General features: G+C 35.9%; 2 protein-coding genes across 2 annotated transcripts in view; one reads left to right on the top strand and one right to left on the bottom strand.

The window, feature by feature from the left end:
* Positions 1-3,457: 3,457 nt before the first annotated feature.
* LOC132562929 (uncharacterized) lies at positions 3,458-11,941 on the bottom strand. Its single transcript, XM_060227703.1, has 4 exons — positions 11,625-11,941; positions 8,353-8,487; positions 5,169-5,253; positions 3,458-3,703 (listed from the first exon to the last, which is right to left on the bottom strand). Exons 1-4 carry the CDS (start codon positions 11,939-11,941, stop codon positions 3,458-3,460), a joined length of 783 nt encoding a protein of 260 aa, XP_060083686.1.
* A 4,467-nt stretch (positions 11,942-16,408) lies between these two features.
* LOC132562932 (uncharacterized) overlaps positions 16,409-20,281 on the top strand; it is a 45,176-nt gene continuing 41,303 nt past the window's right edge. Inside the window, exons 1-3 of the mRNA XM_060227707.1 lie at positions 16,409-16,520; positions 18,652-18,815; positions 19,097-19,174. Coding sequence (XP_060083690.1) covers positions 18,662-18,815; positions 19,097-19,174 — 232 coding nt within the window. The 5' untranslated portion in view covers positions 16,409-16,520; positions 18,652-18,661. The remainder of the gene's footprint in view (positions 16,521-18,651; positions 18,816-19,096; positions 19,175-20,281) is intronic.

Below are 20,281 nucleotides of genomic sequence, written 5' to 3' on the forward strand. Positions count from 1 at the left end.
GTATTGCTGAAATGGAGGAACACTCGTTGTTATTTGGATCAAACCCTGATTTACTGCAAAAGTATTAATAACAACAACACTGTAAACTAATTATTTTATTTTATTCAACATATAAAAATATCTCAAGAGTATTTAGGCAAATTACATCAGAAGTATGATACCGGTATATTGTAAATCATTGAGCACAAGAATTTCACTGTTGATATATTTGAAACGAAACTAATTCTCTGGAGAAAGTTAATCTCATCTATTCACAATAATATTAAACTGCAGGAATTATTTTCATTATTTATCTTTAACCCTCAAATTGTGAACACAGAGCACAGAGTTCACTTGTCACAGATTGTATTTATTTTCATCACGACTCAAAAGACTGAAATCAAGAAGTTATATAAAGGAAGAGGCATGATATCAATTTATACTAAATGTATATATTCTTCTGTTGTATTACATATTATTCAACTGTTATTCAAGTACTAACATCATGTCTCATCTCTACTGAGATTTAACATCGACTAGTTTTCCACTTTATCAAATTTGTTTAACAAAATTGAGCAAAATTTATGATTTGTATTCTGGGTAACATTAGACTCCTTAACTTTGGGTAATTCCTGAAATAATTTTACTCTAGTCATTAAGTTTTCCAAATGGAAAATTTATGTTATTGAATATTCATGAAAGATAAGGAGATATATTTACTAGGAAGACTGAAAATGTGGCATCATATAAGACCGAATCAGATGAAAAAGATTGCAAATATCAGTCTGCCAGCGGTATTAATTATAGATATGGCTGATACAGTCTAGCACAAATATATATAAGTAATGAAAAGCTTTGATATGTGAAATTAGTGATTTCATAAGTAATATCAATGAAAAACACTATATAGAAAAATAAGTAATGCATGTATATGCCGATTGTGTCACTAACCAGATTATTCTCGATTTAAAGAAAAACATTTGGAATGTTTGATAAAAGTTTATTCAATGTCATAATCAAAGTTAAAGACAAATTTTGTCCACAGATTCTTTGAAATTGTACTAAGGTCTCATTTTCCCAAAAACATATATCTCCAGATTCTAAATATTTGCTTTAAATGACACGCAATGTTTTCTCTTTATGAAATGCAGCCTTAGTTTATCGTCTCAAACCTTGTAATGGATCAGAATGAAGCAAAATCCAGAGCTTATTTTAATACAATATATCACAGATCGGCTAACTAGTACTAACAATTTACACAAAGTCTAGTACATCTTGGGTCATTTGGTACACACAAGGTAATAACACTTTAACACCCTGTATCACTCACCAAAACTGACAAATCATTTGACAAAAGTATAGTTATCAGCATATATGATAATTCTCTAGCAACTTTGGTCCCATCCCACAACCACAGCATTAAAGCCACAAATTTGTAAAATTTCATAACTCCACCACCTGAAATTGCCACAAACCAAATATGGTTTTTATCCATTTAAAGACAATGTAGCCTGAAATATTGAATATTATGGGTATCCTTGCTTAGTTTTTAGGGAATTTCTACAGTGGTATAGCCAAATTACAGCTCTTTTACCTTACCACTACATACTCCATTCAAAGCCGAAGAAACAAGAAAAAAATTCTGACGGACAGAATAACAAATTCAACAATATTACATAGTAGTAAGCTAAACCAAATCCTTTGGATGAGGTGAGCTACTGAAAATTGTAATCTTCAATCACAGATACTCTTCCCATAATACAAGTAATTCTCATGAAAATATAGAGAAATATCAAAAAGTTTTTCCTGAATGCAATGACCTGCAGACATTTTGAGCAATTGACACTTACATCATCAAACATAAACAGTTATGTGCAAAAACATTGCCAGGTAGTAAATATTTAAATATCGATGTTATAATACACTTAAAATTTACAATCTCTTCATTAATGTAATAAAAAAACTGTATTTTTATTTCTTCAAAAATCCACAGAATTTTGAATATAAATTCCTGAAAGATTGAAAAAACAATACTTCCACATTAAACTTTGACATGATTGTACACAATTGTGTATCAATACATCAGTGATAATTCATTCGCAATATAATACAACAAGCTTTAAACTTGCTAGGCATAGCACGCAAGTATACAGTAATATTTCATACTTTGTATTTGATACTGTTTTCCTACATACTGTAACTGGATAAACAAAGACAACTATGGAACTGTTACAAGCCTTAAAGAGGTGTCTACAGGAGTACTTTGTACCATGTGGGAGAACGACAGAGAAAGTATTGCACAATTTGCCTGGAAACGAATAGAGGAAAAGTTAATTACTATGACAAAATTTTCGAACTGTTTCGGTTTGAACGTCATAGATCAATGAAAAAACATCAACATGCTTCATGTAGAAAGGGTTATTCCACTCAGATTGGCTTGAATTTTACATATATAGATATTAATAAAATTTTCTATTTTTCCTAATTTTAAAAAAATTCAAATTGAGCAACGTGAAAGAGAACTTCACATTATGTTGTTTAAGACGTAAGTTTGTCAAAAGAAGGTCTTTAAGGGTAAATGTATGAGGCATGAGCTTGAAGTTTTGAATGCACACCACGATCTTCCCAATGGAACTTTCGATAAGTAACTTTCAGGATTTACTGTACAAACAAGCTGCATGTATTAAAAAAATTACTGATACACAATGTACTAGAAAATCAAAATGGATTTCTTTTAAAACAATTATGACACAAATTTTACCAACATGCATTATTCACCATTGCTGGCCTGTAATGTTCAAAGAGTCTTTATGTGAAAGAGAAACACATAACCAATAAAAACCATAACTGGTTGTGATGACTCCATACATTTCTATTTGGAGAATCCAACTCCAATTGACTTGATGAAAGTCTGGCGCAACCTCCAGTATGACACCTGACCACAATATTTAAAATAAATCACCAGATGATTTTCAATCAACATAGTGCATCTACAGCCAATTATTTCCATGTGGATGATATTTTGGGTACATTAACGTGAATGCAAAACTCTAATAATCAGTGATATAACAATATGTGTATTAGATGTTTTGTTTACATCCAGATCACAACATTTTCATTTGTTACTATATAATTCAACTGTTTTATTAGAAAATTGTGAAAAATTTGACCCTGAAAATTACCAGCTATACAACATAATGTATTAGACATGTTTGATAGGTTTATTGCTTCATGAACAGCCAGGGTCATTTTGGATGGGGGTCTTTTTGTAGTAGCTGGTGGCTACTTCACTGAACAAAATGAGGGATTCTCATCACATCCAGAGCAATCAGGCAAAGTGTCTTGCCAAAAGAAACAACCTCAATAGCACAAACCTGCCTGTTTCTCAGCTTCTTAAGAAATGGGAAGGGCACGTTTAACCAACATAGCTATATAGACACTGCCCATATGAAGAATTATATAGTAATTTATTGTATTGTTATAATTTATCATGCTGTTCTGTCATAGACTTATGACTCAATTCAACATCAAACATGAAGGATCCTGTATCATTGTCCACAGAAAGTTTGGAGTAGGACATGTTCTGCGGATTGCGGTACGAGAAATCTTCGACATGTGATTGTGGTGACTTTCTTGTGTATGACACATGGGCCACTTTGTAACTTAGGTATCCCGACAACAGACTTTGGAGCAGTAGTGTAGCCGTCACCAACCAGCTGAATACCTGCAGAAAATAATGATACAGAAATTTCTTTATTAATAATTCATGCTACTTTTGCAAACTTGTTTGGCTTTGGTAAATGATGAGTTTATCTTGTCTGCTATCCAGATTTGGGCAGGTTGCCCATCACATAGTGTAATTTTTATGGCCATCTCCCAACAATGGCACTGACTGCTACATGTAGCTTTACTGAGGGTTGGAGAAACCATCGGGGTCAACACATACTGATATCAGGTTCAGTATTATCAGGGATATACTTTTCAATGAAAAGTTATGTGTTGTATTTACGATACTATAAATGTGAACTTAACACTACAAAAAGGGGGAAATTTCAACTTAAATACAAGGGAAGTCCATCAAGTGAGGTTATCCTCTTGTCCGCTCTTATCGCATCAAAAGTACATAAGTTATACCATGGTACATTACCAGGGCTGAAGGACTGGTTGATGAATTTCTGCATTGGTAAAATTACAGAACCCTAACCATCCAGCAAGATCTTTCACATATCTGTGGCTACAAAATCATTCACAAACATTACTTCTAGCATACCAGGCAATGATTGTACCATCCAGAGAACTGAAATGTTCAGACACCACTACAAATTAATTTCTATTGCGCAGAAATCCAATTCATTCAAAGTAATCCAATTATATCAGGATTCCTGAAACACTATTTGAAGATATATTAAAATCGCAGTTCCAAGACAATATCGAATCCCACCACAAAGTCAATTACCAAATACTAACACCATTCTACCCTCTACTACAGCAAGGTAATCCAAAATTACAGTCACAGCTACAGCATGTTACAGCGCACAAATTTTTTCTTTGATGTGGGTGGCCAAAATGTAGGTCAGAGTGACTTACTTTTGATATGCGACACAATGTTGCACCAGGATGAACTCATCTCCCAAGTACAAAGGTCCCATGATAAGTAGTGTAAAAGATAGGACCTGAGGAAATTTTCTTTGATATAGGTCAAAGGTCTAAATATATGTCAAAGTGACCCAGGCAATTTTTTTCTTTATAGGTCAAAGGTCAGAATGTAGGTCAACTCCAAATTGTATTCTTTCCCCCACCAATTGTACCTTCTAAACCACTACACTAAAATCCTAACTTCAAATATCTTCCTAACTAGTGCTTCAAAATCTACTCCACAACATGTTACCCAACTATGAATACCACTGTAGTCATTTTATTCTCAACCCCTACATTTAATACCACTCCACCTTGCACTTCGAACACCCCTCTAAGTCACATTCCAAAATACCACTGCACGCCCCATCATCAGTGTAAATTCCACTTCAAATTCCATTCTAATCACCACTCCTAAAATCTTCGTATCCTTGCTCCATGTCCAAATAGATATAGGAGTATTGTTTGACTAGTGTAAGTAGAGCAGAGATATCCTGAACTCATGATCCAAATTGTGTAAGTGAAGGCTGCACTATCAATCATCAAGCACTCACCACAGCTACTGTTAAGAATGTATGGAATTTATTTTTTTCTTCAAATATATCCCAATGCCATGTCTGCGTCTCAGAGCAAGTGTATCTGAAAAACAAGAATTATGGGTATAATCGTCGTAATCATGATTTAAACATCATCTGTTATGGTACATATAATAACCACAACTGTGCTTATCAAATTATGATGTGCTTGTTTTTGTTGGTAATTTTCTGTTGAGTATTAATTTCTTCAGCATATTTTCGTATGAAGTTGCCAATATTAGCAGTGTTTTGTTTTGCAAATTTCTTAAGATAATAAGAGCTGTGACCTTGGTAAGATGTGCTTTCCGCCATGGTCTAAATTTTCTCATTGATATTTGATATTTTTATAACAACAGGCAAACAGGGCATGTATCTCTCACCTGGATCTTTATGCTCAACAATGGTATACACCATGTTTATAGTCTAGGGATCTCAAACATTTCAAAGTCATGACTAAGCCTGACTTTGTCTAAAGAATTAAATCCCAGCTGAGGGTTGAGACCAGGCCCCTGGGTCAATTCTAATATTGCCATTTGTGTTTATCCCATGATGGCTCAGAAATTAATTTCCCAGGAGTGGGTCAACTCTTACATCATAATTGTGTTTAGGGTAAGAATCTCAACTGTTGTAAAGATATAACCCAGAAATCACATATCTAGAGGTGGAAGGAAAAAGGCCCCATGGACCATTTCACCATCATGATTGCGTTCATCTCTTTATGTCCAGCAATGCAATACATGTAGATGTTATGGGATAGGGATCATTACACTACATACAATATTGACCCTGCTCTACCACTAGACTCTTTGACCCCACGGTCATAAATTTCATGAATTCAAAAAAGAACTAGTTAATGATTATTATTAAATGTGACATTACCAAGAACTTGCTGCTACTAGTACTAGTAGGAGCAATGAAGAAGGTTTTTAAAATGACCCAATTTTTTACCTATTTGGCCATGCCTCTCTGGCCCCAGAAAGGGCAGCTTCATAAATTTCAATAATTCAAATCTCTATATTCTAGTGATGTTCCGGTCCAATTTGGTCAAAATTGGCCAATAGTTACAAATGCAAAGATTAAAATGTAAAAAGTTAACACTACGGATGCTGCATTATGATAACAAGAGACTTATAGGACCTGTATTGCTCACCTGTCTTTGCTTGGCTGAAGTTGCTTTATCAAAACTAAAGGAAAGGAATTCTAACTATCCAAGCACACAACATAAAACACATCTATTTTCATGTGGTGCACCAACCCTCTGTCCTAGCAGGGTCACCAAACATTCATGCTTCAGGCCAAATTGAGACAGAATCCTCCCACTCTTACTGAAGAAGGCTTATAAAGAACTTGCTCTTTTTCCCCCATTGGGCCATGCCCATGTAGCCCCAACATTGATTTTCCTTCATCCAAAAATGCTTCAGACGAACTATAGGCAAATTAAACCCATTACTACAGGAGAAGTTGGATTTTAAAGAATTCACTCCATTTCCCATATTGGATTCTGCTCCTCCTGCCCTTGGGGCCGAGACCCAATGTTTATACACAATATATCACTTCATTCAAAAATGCTTCAGACTAAATTTGGGCAAATTCCAATCATTCCTACAGAAAAAGTAAGATTTTAAAGAATTTGCTATATTTCCCCTTTTGGGCCCTATCCCTCTGACCTGACATAGCTGTGACCAACCATTAATTAATACAAAATTGATTCCCCTTCATCTAAGAATGTTTCTGATTAAATTTGGTCAAAATCCAAAGTTGACTTATGGACAACAGACGCCCGCAGTATGGCATAAGCTCACTGGTCCTTTGGCCCATATGAGCTAAAATTTATTGATGTTTGCAAAGATGCTATAATGATATCAATAAACTGGTTGAAAAATTTCTATAAGTAATAATAAAGATCCTACCTTTGACCTTGAAGCCTTGAAATATGTAACTCATTTCACAAATTCCTAGCTGTACTTGAAATTTAATTTGTTTACAAGTGTTTGAACAAAATCTGTGGAGACATAAAACCACTAGAGCATTAACATTGTCGAAGGACAAGACAACAGGACAGGACAGGGTTATTTGATATCATAAAATTTTAACCAATAACATTACTCTTGAAATTTTACTTTTGCACCTTAGATTTCTACTTTATGTTTACTTGGCAACAGACAACTTTTAAAATTATTGAAACACTATATTTAGATCAAAAGTTATCCCAATGTGGTATGTCTCTATCATTTTTTTAAACATGAAAATGTTTCAACTTTCTTGGATATTCATAAATGAGAATGTTTTTATCATTGATAAGATACCCAATTTAAAAGGCATGAAATTCTGCCTACAAGCCTATTGATACACACTCATGCATGAAATAAATTGCAAGGTAGGAAATTTTATGTGCACAGTGAAGATAGTTCAGTGATAATATTTCTGTTATGTGTTATACAGTGTAGAAAATATGTTATAATTCCACTTTCCTTTGATGCTTATTGGAGCAAAAAATACAGGTCACCGTGACCTAGATACGGTGCACAGCAATGGACATGTTAACCAATAGATGTACTAGGTTTTTGTTAAGAGTTATCCACAAGGAAGAGATGCCAGAAGTCTGTTTCAATCTTCCCTTTGGATATATTTAATACTCATCATACACAACCAATCTAATACATCAAGTAACCCTGTCACACATCCCTGTATACATATAGTGTTCATGCATATAGCTGACTTTTTACTCCTGTTTGGGTCCGGATAAACTTATGCTAAACTTGGCTGAAGATGTCTACTCAGCATTACCTTTATTAGATACAATATCAGTAAAAGATGTGTTTCTAACTGAACTTTAAACTTATTTATACACGTTTTTCAACTAGTTGATCAGAATACAAGAACAATTGACTTCTGGTTTAGTGCAATAGGAAAACAAAGCACTAAGTAATGACTATATGATAACAAGCATTCACATTGGATGTGGTAAATGATTGTACACAAAAAAATTGAGGTAAAAAATTGAGGAAAGTGGACTGTACACAAAAATCTTTTGAGTTGAAAATAAAGGTCACTGTAACCTAGTTTTAGAGACAAGCCTTCACTCAAACCAAAGCCATTAATAATGACCCAGATATGGAGTTGTTGAATATCTATAAACTGTTAATGGGTGTAGTATACTTACTGATTTCCCAGTTGGTGGGTGAGCCGATGACAGAATGTAACGAAGCCCATGGAAAGGATGAAGCTACTGACGATTTGCGCGATGAAAAGCATGACCTGCAGAATAGTACTGATCAGCAAGGAGCACAGCATTTGTCTGGAGAGACAAGGAAAAATATCTGTATCAGCGTCTGTGTAACCTAGATTATTTTCTATGATTCAGGAGTACATCACATGTTTGGTGAAACAGGAATAATAAATCTACACCAGCCCCTGCATAATCTAGTTCACTGTCTATGGGAGGAAACAAGAAAAAAAATCTACACCAGCTCCTGTGTAATCTAGTTCACAGTCAATGGGAGGAAAGAAGAAAAAATAAAACTACACCAGTTCCTGTGTAATCTAGATCACTGTCTATGGGAGGAAACAAGAAAAAATTAAACTACACCAGCCCCTGTGTAATCTATATTACAGTCTATGGGAGGAAACAAGAAAAAATAAAACTACACCAGCCCCTGTGTACTTTAGATCAATGTCTATGATTAAGGAGTACAACATCTGTCAGGGGAAACAACAGCACCTTTGTATCCTAGATCACTGTCTATACAGACATTAATTTTGGTTTCAGTGTTTAAATACCTTGTCTAATTGTTTCCCTCTCTCTTAGGGTTTTGGTGATTGTTGTACTTCAGTTCCTATATAGCTATATCCAAAAACACTATACATATGTCACTGTTTCCATCAACTAACCTCACAAACTTGTTTTTAAGACCAGACGACAAGTTTTTACTTTTAGATCCCGTTTCGTTTTCATCATTTCCACATTTCAAATTATATCAGCATTCAGCATATTTGCACATAAGACAAAAGGTAGACTACTGACATCTTACACCATAGATGTTTTTGTTATGTTTTGTAGTTCTAATGACACCTGTATCAGTGTTCAAACACCTGTTAGTATGAATGCTGGTTGATTGATAATGGAAGATAGCATGAAGGTAAAATCACATATCTTTAATCATCCAAACATATTTTTTCATCTGTCTGTGACAACAGACCTACTCCCAACACCTCATCACTATCATTAATTCCACCACACAATGTTAAATATTGTATTATCCATACATATCTTTAATCCAGTCTGAGAGGTAGTCCACAACAAGCTGGAATGATAGTTTCAAAATTTATTGAAGATTTCTGGCCTACATGTTTTGCCTGTGATGGCTTCTACCATTCCAGCTTGTTGTGGACTACCTCTCACACTCTTCTACTACTTCTGTATTTGGGTAGGACACCTGGCATACCATTAGGTATCCAAGCTGGGAATGAATGGCCACTAAACCAACTTGAACTTTACCGGCGTTGGCTCTCTCTTTACCTTACTTTGATCCAGTCAGTGACAACAAAATGTCGCCCAACCCTCTACAATACCTTATATCATTGCACCAACATATTTCTTCACCTGCCTGTAAAAACCCAAATCAATTCCAACCTCCCATTTCTATCATTAACTCCACCACACCAGGTTTTTATTGTACCATCCAGTGGTAATAGCATGACTCTACTACAAAGTATAAACTCATTACACTGCTTAGAATCTCCATTCATCCAAAAATACTGCAATGATAATTACACAACTCATTCAAAATTGTATATAAATACATTCACTCAGTTATTTCAAATTCCACTCTGGTCTCAATTTTTAATTCCACTCTAACCTCTTAGTAAATACCACTCCAGTCTTTCATCAATTCTCACTCAGACCTCAATTCTAAATCCTATTCCAGTCACTCACCAAATACCACTCCAGTCTCTTACCAAGTCCCACTCAAACACCAATACCAAAACCCACTCCTGCCTCCATTCCTAACCCCACTTTGGCCCTCATTCCAGATCTGGCTCAGACCTCAATTCCGATCTCACATGGACCTCCATTCCTAATCTCATTCTGGTTCTTATTCCAAATTCATTCTAACTCCTCAGGACACCATTTGAAGTATCGTCCTGTCCTTTACACAATATTCCATTTCCTACTCAAACACCCACTCCAATTCCTCCATAACCATACTAACTCCATGTTCAATCATTACCCCTACATAAACACCACTCAAGTTCAACTCCAAAATCTACCCTATAGGACCAACCATCAATTCAAACTTATTACAGAAAGGTCTCAGTAATGTCACTGTACAAAACAATGGCAATTCTGGAACCCAATGCACAACAAACATAAGACAAAAACTTCAAATTAAAAAAGTTGATAACAAGAAACAGTTGGGAGAAATATTTGACAGATTCAGTAATCTAAAATTCAGTACCACTTTCTTCCCACTGTAAATATCAAAATAGTCTATACCCCAACCCAAGGTTTTTCCCAATCCCTATATTAACACCACTCCCAACATCTACTCCATACCACTGTTTCCCCACTCCAAACACCATTCCAGTCTAACCCCCACCCAAGTTTCCTCTTAACTATATTTATTACTCCATTTAACTCTAATTAATATTCCAATTCCTAAATCAAGCATCATCCTTAACTCTTGCTTCAAATCTCACTCTCAATACCGTTCCCGTCAGGAACACAAATACCACTGAAACATCAACTCCACTTACCACTCCAGCATCCACTCCAATATCATTTCATCCCCATTGAAAGCATCATTCTAACCCCTACTCAAATTACCACTTCAACTCCACTTACCACTCCAGCATCCACTCCAATATCACTTCATCCCCATTGAAAGCATCATTCTAACCCCCACTCAAATTACCACTTCAACTCCACTTACCACTCCAGCATCCACTCCAATATCACTTCATCCCCATTGACAGCATCATTCTAACCCTTACTCAGAATACCATTTTAACTCCACATACCACTCCAACATCCACTCCAATATCACTTCATCCCCAATGCAAAAAACCACCCAAAACTCCAGTGATGGTGTATCTGCACAACCCAAGCTGCAAGATACACCATCATTGTGCCATCCATCCAATCACTTATGCAATGTCAAAGAAAAATTACTATTTGTTATATAAGTACTCAACAAATTATTAAAAGCTTTCAGAACAACACGCATCACATGCGAAACAGGGCGCGTTTATGAATGATTCAAACTTTTCATACCTGTGCCTGCAAAATATTGACTCATACTGTCTGTCTTAACGTAATGAAGCTTAGCACCGGTAGAGTGAGAGGGATTGTTGTCGGCTTTCTACTTTCATTTCAGCACGTATACACTATGTAGTGGGCACAATCAATAAATAATTTGGCCTGTCGATACTTACAACTCATCACTGATGGTGGTCATCTGAAGGTAAAACCAGCACCAGATGAAAGAATGGATGGCTGTCACCACGGGAACGTAGATACACACATAACACAGATTGTCAGATCCCCACGATGTTTGAGCTATGTCTAAAATAGCTGTCATATTTGTGTTCAAAGTTAACACCGGGTCCGCAAACAGCACACATTGTGAATGGAAGTCATTTGTTACTACTCCAATAGGAAAGAACACACAGCCACAACATATGATCACTATAAGATGTATAAAAATTTTCACGTATCGCAAATGTTGACGAAGCACCTTATTAAAATCCATTATCTTGTTCTCTGATACAAGCTTAACAGGTGAACATGACTCCACATTGAATGAGGGACGACACTTGTAACTAAATATAGTAACAGGTCAAATGAGCTAATCTACACACAAGGGTAAATAATATCCAGTTTACCGACAGGAGTTAATCTAGACCAAGTGCTTGCCTACATTCATAGCTTACGAGTAAATAAATAATAGGATTTTAAAAAATCGCTACAAGAGCATACGGTAGCCGAACACATCGACTTTTGATCGTAGGATTTCTCAGTCCTTAGTTATAACCATCGATGTCGTCTCAGAAAATTCCCAGGTCAAGATAGGAGAAATGACATGACTCTTAAAATTTTATTTGTCCCCATTCATTTAATCATTTTTTTTGTACAAGACTCGGCAGTGTTATACTCAAGTACACCTACAAGAGTTTTTATTGCTGGTGAAGGGGAGCAAAATATGAGTGGTAGGAAGAACTGAGAAAAAAAAACCCACGATATACAATTAAAACTGAGAAGACAGAATCTTAAATTGACATCCATACCAAAATCTTTATGATCGAAAACAAGTCATATGTTTAAAAGGAGGGAGTATTCATATGTATACCCCACTTTATGAATGATTCCTCCAGTAATAATTTATGACCATGATAAAAATGCCAGTATATATATAAGATGGAACCGCTATCAACAGCCAACAGTATGGCCTGCTAAAGGGACAGCAAGTCCCTCTCCGGGATAGGATAGTTCAACCTAACAGGGACCCCGAAACCAGTATCCTAGTGCAGTGCTATAGTGATGTACTGATGTCTTTCAATACCTGCAGTAAGCTCACCCTCTCCTTGGCAGAGTTGAAGTAGACTCTTCGACTATTCATCTTGTGTGATCCATCTTTATGGATGACGTACTCAGGCATTTTCGTCAAAGCAAAGAACTGAGATATAGGCCTACTTCTATAGATACTATTGTCCCCAGTAAGATGCTCAACTACAGACATCCCCCTGGCTCAGCTATTCCTTAAGCAGACTTATAAAAAATAAAAACTAGCACTAAAAATGACAAACTTGTCCACGAAAGTACAGGGACATTAAACAAACTATACTGCACATCTACTTTTGGTATTGGAATTGTTTATTCAATTAATAATACATAAAAACCCCCCCCCCCCCCTCTCTCTCTCTCTCTCTCTCTCTCTCTCTCTCTCTCTCTTTCTCTCTCATAAAAAATGTATATATGCAAACATGTCGTCTTTGTTTATGTCAAATTTCTAAAAGGGCTTCATATTAGTTTGAAAACTTGTACCCAATCCTACTATACTATTGTATATAATTATGTTAATGAATTATGTTTAAATCAAACACACGAAGACTGGAAATTCTTATTGGAACTATCACTGACAAATACCAATGACCTCCCTTCCAATACATGAATTTCACCAACGTGGAGCAACTAAAACCAGTCCCAAGAAACTCTACTCTTATATAAAAAAAAAGTACGAGATCCGAAAAAATGGAATCACACCACTGAAACATGAGGGCATAACTGACACCTTGAGAAGGCAAATGTACTCCATCGTCATCTCAAGTCAGTATTGACCCAAGAAGCTGACACGCCCATTGTCTACTGTAGACCTGCTGACAGCAGTACTGCAAAGTAACATGTCCTGATGTAAAACCTGCTAGAGTATGAAATGGGTTTTTTTCAGACATTGACCAAAATCACACATGGTTGCTAACAATGGTCGGAATGCCCACAGAAAATAACGGTAAGTGAATTCCAGGCGGAGTTTTGGTAGCATTAAGGCCATGAAAGTCGTCTATAGCTTTACGTAACTTCTGGTGTATCAGACCCAGTTGTGATGTAGTTTTAATGTTATAGTATGACCCACAACTACCGTGGTATCTTAAACTACAGTCTTCGATAATTTTATCAAACTTTGACAAAATTTAATCATTCCAATAGAAGAATTACATTAAAGGATTTGCTCTTCCACCCTTCCCCTCCCCAAAGGGGGTTGAGAACCACCTTTTATACAACAATGATTCTCCTTCACCCATTGGTGTTCCAGACCAAATTTGGGCAAATACACAGTCATTCCTACAAGGAGAGTAGGATCTTAAATAATTAGTTCTATTTCACCTACTAGGTTCTGTCCCTACCGCCTTGGAAGCTGAGACCTATGGTCTATATCGTCCTTCCGATTTGTTGAGCTAAAAATTACTGCGTTCTTTCCTATGAAATCTGTCATTTATCTTCCTCCGTAGTCGCATTCATACCTTTATTAATGAAAAGATTTTCGGTAGTTTTCATATGTGAACTAAATTTTGTACTAGTGACGACAGAGAATGCGTTTGTTGATGTGCATGTGATATTCAAATTTTCATCACGTATAACGAGGGCATTAGGTCGGAAATGAGTGTAATGTCACCACTGAAATGCAGAGAAAACACCCACTGTTTTGGTTATACACAAAGTATACAGAATACGTAAAGAGATTATGTGAAGTTTTCATAAGATATTCTTGTGGACAGCCATACTCGCGTTGATTTGCCTGACGGGGAGTGGGAGAATCTAATACTGGTTGTTGCTGATGGAGTTGAGATGCTGCTCTCCGACATGGACTCCCGGCTAACTTTGAACTGAATATGACACGACTTGTAATGTTAATGCATTAAGATATTTTGATCATGCTGTCACGTGACGTCTGAAATCTGTAACTAGCATTGTATTTTGTGTGGTTTTTTAAATGTTGTTTGAAATCTCTTTATGGAGGAAATAAAGAGTGAGTCTGTAAACAGTAAAAGAGAATTTTTTATCGTTTGATGTTACATCTATTCGGTCCTTTATAAAAAGTTATGATTTGGGGAAATACAAGTTATTTAAAGCCGGGAACTTTCCATCAAAAGTGAGATTTTGATTGGTTGACCAGTTCGCGGCACATGCTCAGATTACCCACAAGTCAGCATGGGTTCTTAAAAAAAAGTTGCTCAACACACTCGTAATGCACGGATACGTCATACTAATTGGTTAGCCCTTTTGATACGTCACACTAATTGGTGTGACTTTTGATACGTCACACTAATTGGTTAGCCCTTTTGATACGTCACACTAATTGGTTAGCCCTTTTGATACGTCACACTAATTGGTGTGACTTTTGATACGTCACACTAATTGGTTAGCCCTTTTGATACGTCACACTAATTGGTTAGCCCTTTTGATACGTCACACTAATTGGTTAACCCGGTTGTAGATATGCTATAGTTGTTTTACATGTACTGCTTTTAAGGCGTGTTTATTACAAGAAAACTAAGTTTGGACAATGAATGACAAACTTAGGCTGGTCAAGTTGGTTAAAGATCAGCAGTGTGAAATCTCCTGATTTTAACCTGAAACACAAGTATTTCTCAATGCATTTTACTATAAAGAGAATACGCGATACATTTTACTAGTACTAGTAGTCCCTGAGTATTCATCATAAAGAAGAAAAATAAAAGGTTTCACAAAGGAAAATGAAAAACAAAAATAAATCCTAACGAAAGAGTTGAACTAAAATACGAGTTTAAAAACCACAAGACATTGTATATATTATGTACATATCTAAATCGTACTTAAATGACGGGTTTATCTTTCGACTGTGGGTATAATGTGTAGATTGTAAATATGATAACACTATATATGCCAACAACACATGATTATAGACAAAGAAGATTTTATTATGTACCTATTGTTAAAGAAAAAGTGCCACGATCTGATACCGTAATTGACATAGGTTATATAAAAAACAAACAAACAAACACAAGGATATTTTGAAAAGTTCAAAGAATCTGTAAGTATGTCAAATACAGGTATCGTGTATATGAAACTGCATATACTTATATAATATTGCATCAAGATAAAACAGATTGCTCTATCTACTGATCGCTTATCCAAGTTACTGGAAAACACGTATAGATATGAAAGATTAGAGAATAATGTAACAAACAACCAAACTGTTCAGGAACCAAATTGTTCCCTGTTCAAATCTCCATGGAAAAGTTAATAATAACACAGATTTTTTCCTAAACGATGTACTTTATACGTGAATATCTTTTCTTATACATTTATGAGCAATATTTCTCTAACTACGTTACACCAAGTTAAGTTATCGCGGGGTGAACCGAGTCTGTCTGCGAAAACATGACTATTTTTTATGGTGTACATGTGCACTGTTTCAGGATTTTAAATGATTCATAACATCAATTAATTATAACCACAACACTAAAATTCCGGTATATACCGAAAGCGAGGACTAGCGTGCACAAGATAATATAGAAAAGACATTTCATCTTGTGAATAACATTCCACTGTTCGGAAAATAAATCCTTTGCATAATTTATTACCAACGGTTGCCTCCGGATTATTCACACCGACAACATGTCTAAAATTTCTTACACTACCAAACTTCCGTTTTCATTTTCGCTCTGAAAAGAAGCACGTGAAATGTTGAATATCGAATTATTGTTAAACGAAGGGGACCGTTATCCGTATGTAGGTCTACTAACTATTCCTCCATGTGAAGAAACACTTGTCGTCATTGAGTTTTGTTAATGGTATGGAGTAATTGTGACTGTCTGTGTTTCGCTACTTCTTGAATGCAATGAATAATGTTATCTGCAAACTTGACCGAATTTTATTCTGACGTTCTGTCGACATTTTTTTATCGGCATGGACACCAGACCGATTTAAAAAGAATTTGATTGAACGTCAGAGAAATTCAGACTAGCTGGAAGCATGTCTGTTTAACCTGACTAGAGCTCGAACAAAACCAGTGCTCTGTTCTCATTCCACAAAACGACCGATTTTTTTCACTCATGATGCATGAAAAATATGGAATGTAATGATACTTTAACTCATACAAGGAAAACTCTCCAACTACTGTGGTAATCAGAATGCAGCAGACAACTGGGCAGTCGATACTTCTGTGACAACTCAAAATAAACGTTGGTTACCAAAAACTTTGCATACTTCATCCTTTTTGCTTGCGCTACAGTAATTATAGTAAAATATATTATTCAAAAGAAAAGTATTGCATCAAAAAGGATTTGACATTATTTACAAAATATAGGTTTAGCACCAGTGCGTGTTGATGAATTTACTTAATTTATCTTGTGTATTTTTACATCATTATCCATCTAGGAAATAGTTTTTTGTGTCAAAGATTTGAATGTCATTATATAAAATGCCATCATAACAACATTGTAAATGCATGATATTTAATGGGGTGTTCAAGCATAGGTTCAGACTTCCATCAATATTCACAATTTCACTGGTGTCATATGACCAACTGCAGATAATTTAATAACAACTATATGATATTTTAATATAGCTGCAATCTTCATGATGTGTCTCTTCTAAGTTTACATTACAATGATTGGAGTCAAAATTGAGTTTTGTGTTGAAGCACTGGTCAAACAAGTCTAGCAACAGAGCATATAGGTCTATAGACAATGTTGAATGGTGTACAGACCAGGTCAGTTTTAGACATATTCTTCTATAAGCAGCTGGTGGCAAGTGGCAACCCTACCCCCATTGAATGAAGTAAAGGAGGCCATCCTATCCAAAGCAATGACTGTGAAGAGTGACACAATAACAGCAGTTTAGGGTGGTCATAGCTAGCCCAATATTCTCTTAGGTTAAGGGTATTTGTAACCCTGGTAAATGCTTGAGTAAAGAGAAGATCACTATGGCTCCATTTGTGAACCATCAGTATGGGTCTGTCAGAACCTTTATACTGTGGTTGAGATATCCCTGTCCACAGAACAGACCCATGTTTGCTTATTTTTCTCACAAACTTACAAAACAATCAGTTGTGGAGCATTTCCATTTAGCCTTCATCAAAGTTCTGTGAAATGTGCATCAAAATTGATGATGTTATCAATATACGACATGGTTATACTGTATAAATTGATGGCTCTTCATCATAATGAACTGTTTTATAGGACTTTTCCCTACCATGGAGAAGATCAGATTTACCTTTTCCCTACCAAAAAACTGGAATACTCATGTGAAGTATGACAAAAAAACTGCATGATGGCTCTGTACATAATTATAACTGGGTATCTCTCTATAGTAGGGAGTTAATCAAAGGATCATGTGATTCTGTCTTTTTATGCCTTAAACCTTTTCAAGGTTTTCAGCATATCAATGTCATTTTGCTAGCTTGCATTCTCTTCTTAAATTTCGTTAATAATTAGTATATTTTTTGAAAGCTTCATATCTTATCGATCTATGACTTGACAGTGTATTTGTACCTTGTGGCCCATATTTATGAAACATCAGTCCTGCAATATACATTTATTTGGGAGAAAATTTCTAAGTTGTAGTGATAAATTAGCACTTGGCTTACACATATGGGATCTTACATGAGTCAACATTTCATATGTGAATTGTTGTGAATCTAATTTAAGTGATCTAAAATGAAAAAAATTGTGACAAGTTTCAGATGGAAACATGTTTAAGGTCCATTTTAACACGACTGATTTTTCAAACATGTATGGTAGAAAATGGACATTTTTATGTCAATGTTGAAGTCATGTCAGCTCTATATCTATGGTCTCCAATGCTAAGTCACAATGTTGTCTATGAGTGTATATTATCGTTTGTTTATCTAAAGTGACATCACAAATATTCACTGAATAACAAGACAATCATATGATAAATGAATGTTTTTCATCATTGTAGTATTGCCACAATGCTTCCAAGCAGTCACAGACTTCTACTACGACTGAACAGACTCTGTGCTGTATTTGGTCGCAGATTTTGTGATCAAACTGCAGAATGCCCAGAGTATTTGGAAAGATGGGAACTAAAAGAAGAAATATGCAAACTGACTGAAAGATCAGCAAGTAATATGATGTCAAAAAATTTGTTTGATAGTCAGGACTTTTCTCATATAAACTATCAGAAATCTATGTTTGTTGTTACCATCCCTGGGTGCCAATGATATGTAGAACAGTTGGCATGTTTAAACCCTGACTTGTTGATTATTGTCACTTATTTGAACTCTTAACAAGGTCATGGTTATTTTAATAGATGTGAAAGCTAAAAAGTATTCATTGAATAAACCAAAATCATGAGCATTTCAATTCTGCTTCATCTTATTCTCAAAATCTGTTTACATTGACAGAGTTAATCAGATCCTGCATAGAGAAGAATCGAAGATACAAGAATAGTATAGTGATGGAGACCTATGGCAGTGAAGAGAGTAAGTTTTATCTTAGTGTAGAACTGTGGTATTGTCCTAATTAGGTCTTTTAGTGTAGGACTGTGGGGCTATAGAAAGTAGGTAATTATCTTAGTGTGGAAATGTGGGACCAGAAAAAGTAGATATTATCTTGCGTAGGAATGTGGGGCAGTAGAAAGAAAGTTTTATGGAAGTTTAGAACTGCGGCACTGGAGAAGGTAGATTTATCATGGTGTAGAACTGTGGGGGTGGAATAAGTAGCTTGTATCTTGGTGTAGCACAATGGGGCTGGAGAAAATATATTTTATCTTAGTGTAGAACTTTGTAACTGGAGAAGGGAGGGGTTTATTTTAGTGTAATACTGTGGGGCTGGAGAAAGAAGGTTTTATCTCAGTAGGACAGTAGGGCTGGCGAAAGAAAGTTTTATCTTAGAGTAGGACTTTGGGGCTGGGGAAAGAAGGTATTATCATAGTGTAGGACTGTGGGGCTGGAGAAAGAAGGTATTATCATAGTGTAGGACTGTGGGGCTGGAGAAAGAAGGTATTATCATAGTGCGCGACTGTTGGGCTGGGGAAAGAAGGTATTATCATAGTGCGCGACTGTTGGGCTGGGGAAAGAAGGTATTATCATAGTGTAGGACTGTGGGGCTGGGGGACTGTGGGGCTGGGGAAAGAAGGAGTGTAGACTGTGTGGCTTATTATCATATACTGTTGGGCTGGGGAAAGAAGGTATTATCATAGTGCGCGACTGTTGGGCTGGGGAAAGAAGGTATTATCATAGTGTAGGACTGTGGGGCTGGGGAAAGAAGGTTTTACCGTAGTGTAGGACTGTGGGGCTGGGGAAAGAAGGTTTTATTATAGTGTAGGACTGTGGGGCTGGGGAAAGAAGGTTTTACCGTAGTGTAGGACTGTGTGGCTGCAGAAAGAAGGTTTTATCATTGTGTAGGACTGTGGGGCTGGGGAAAGTAGGTTGTATCTAGGTGTAGGACTGTGGATCTGGAGAAAGTAGGTAATTATCTAAATGTATAACTATGGGTTGGAGATAGAAGGTTTTATTAGGTCCCCTGAGACAAAAATGGGTCAAATTGACTGCAATTTCAAAGATGTTCTACTGTTCCTGGATGGAAAA

This window comes from Ylistrum balloti, unplaced genomic scaffold (assembly GCF_031769215.1).
Source record: "Ylistrum balloti isolate Yb309-2 unplaced genomic scaffold, AGI_CSIRO_Ybal_v1 Utg371552, whole genome shotgun sequence".
In the NCBI taxonomy this organism is placed as follows: domain Eukaryota; kingdom Metazoa; phylum Mollusca; class Bivalvia; order Pectinida; family Pectinidae; genus Ylistrum; species Ylistrum balloti.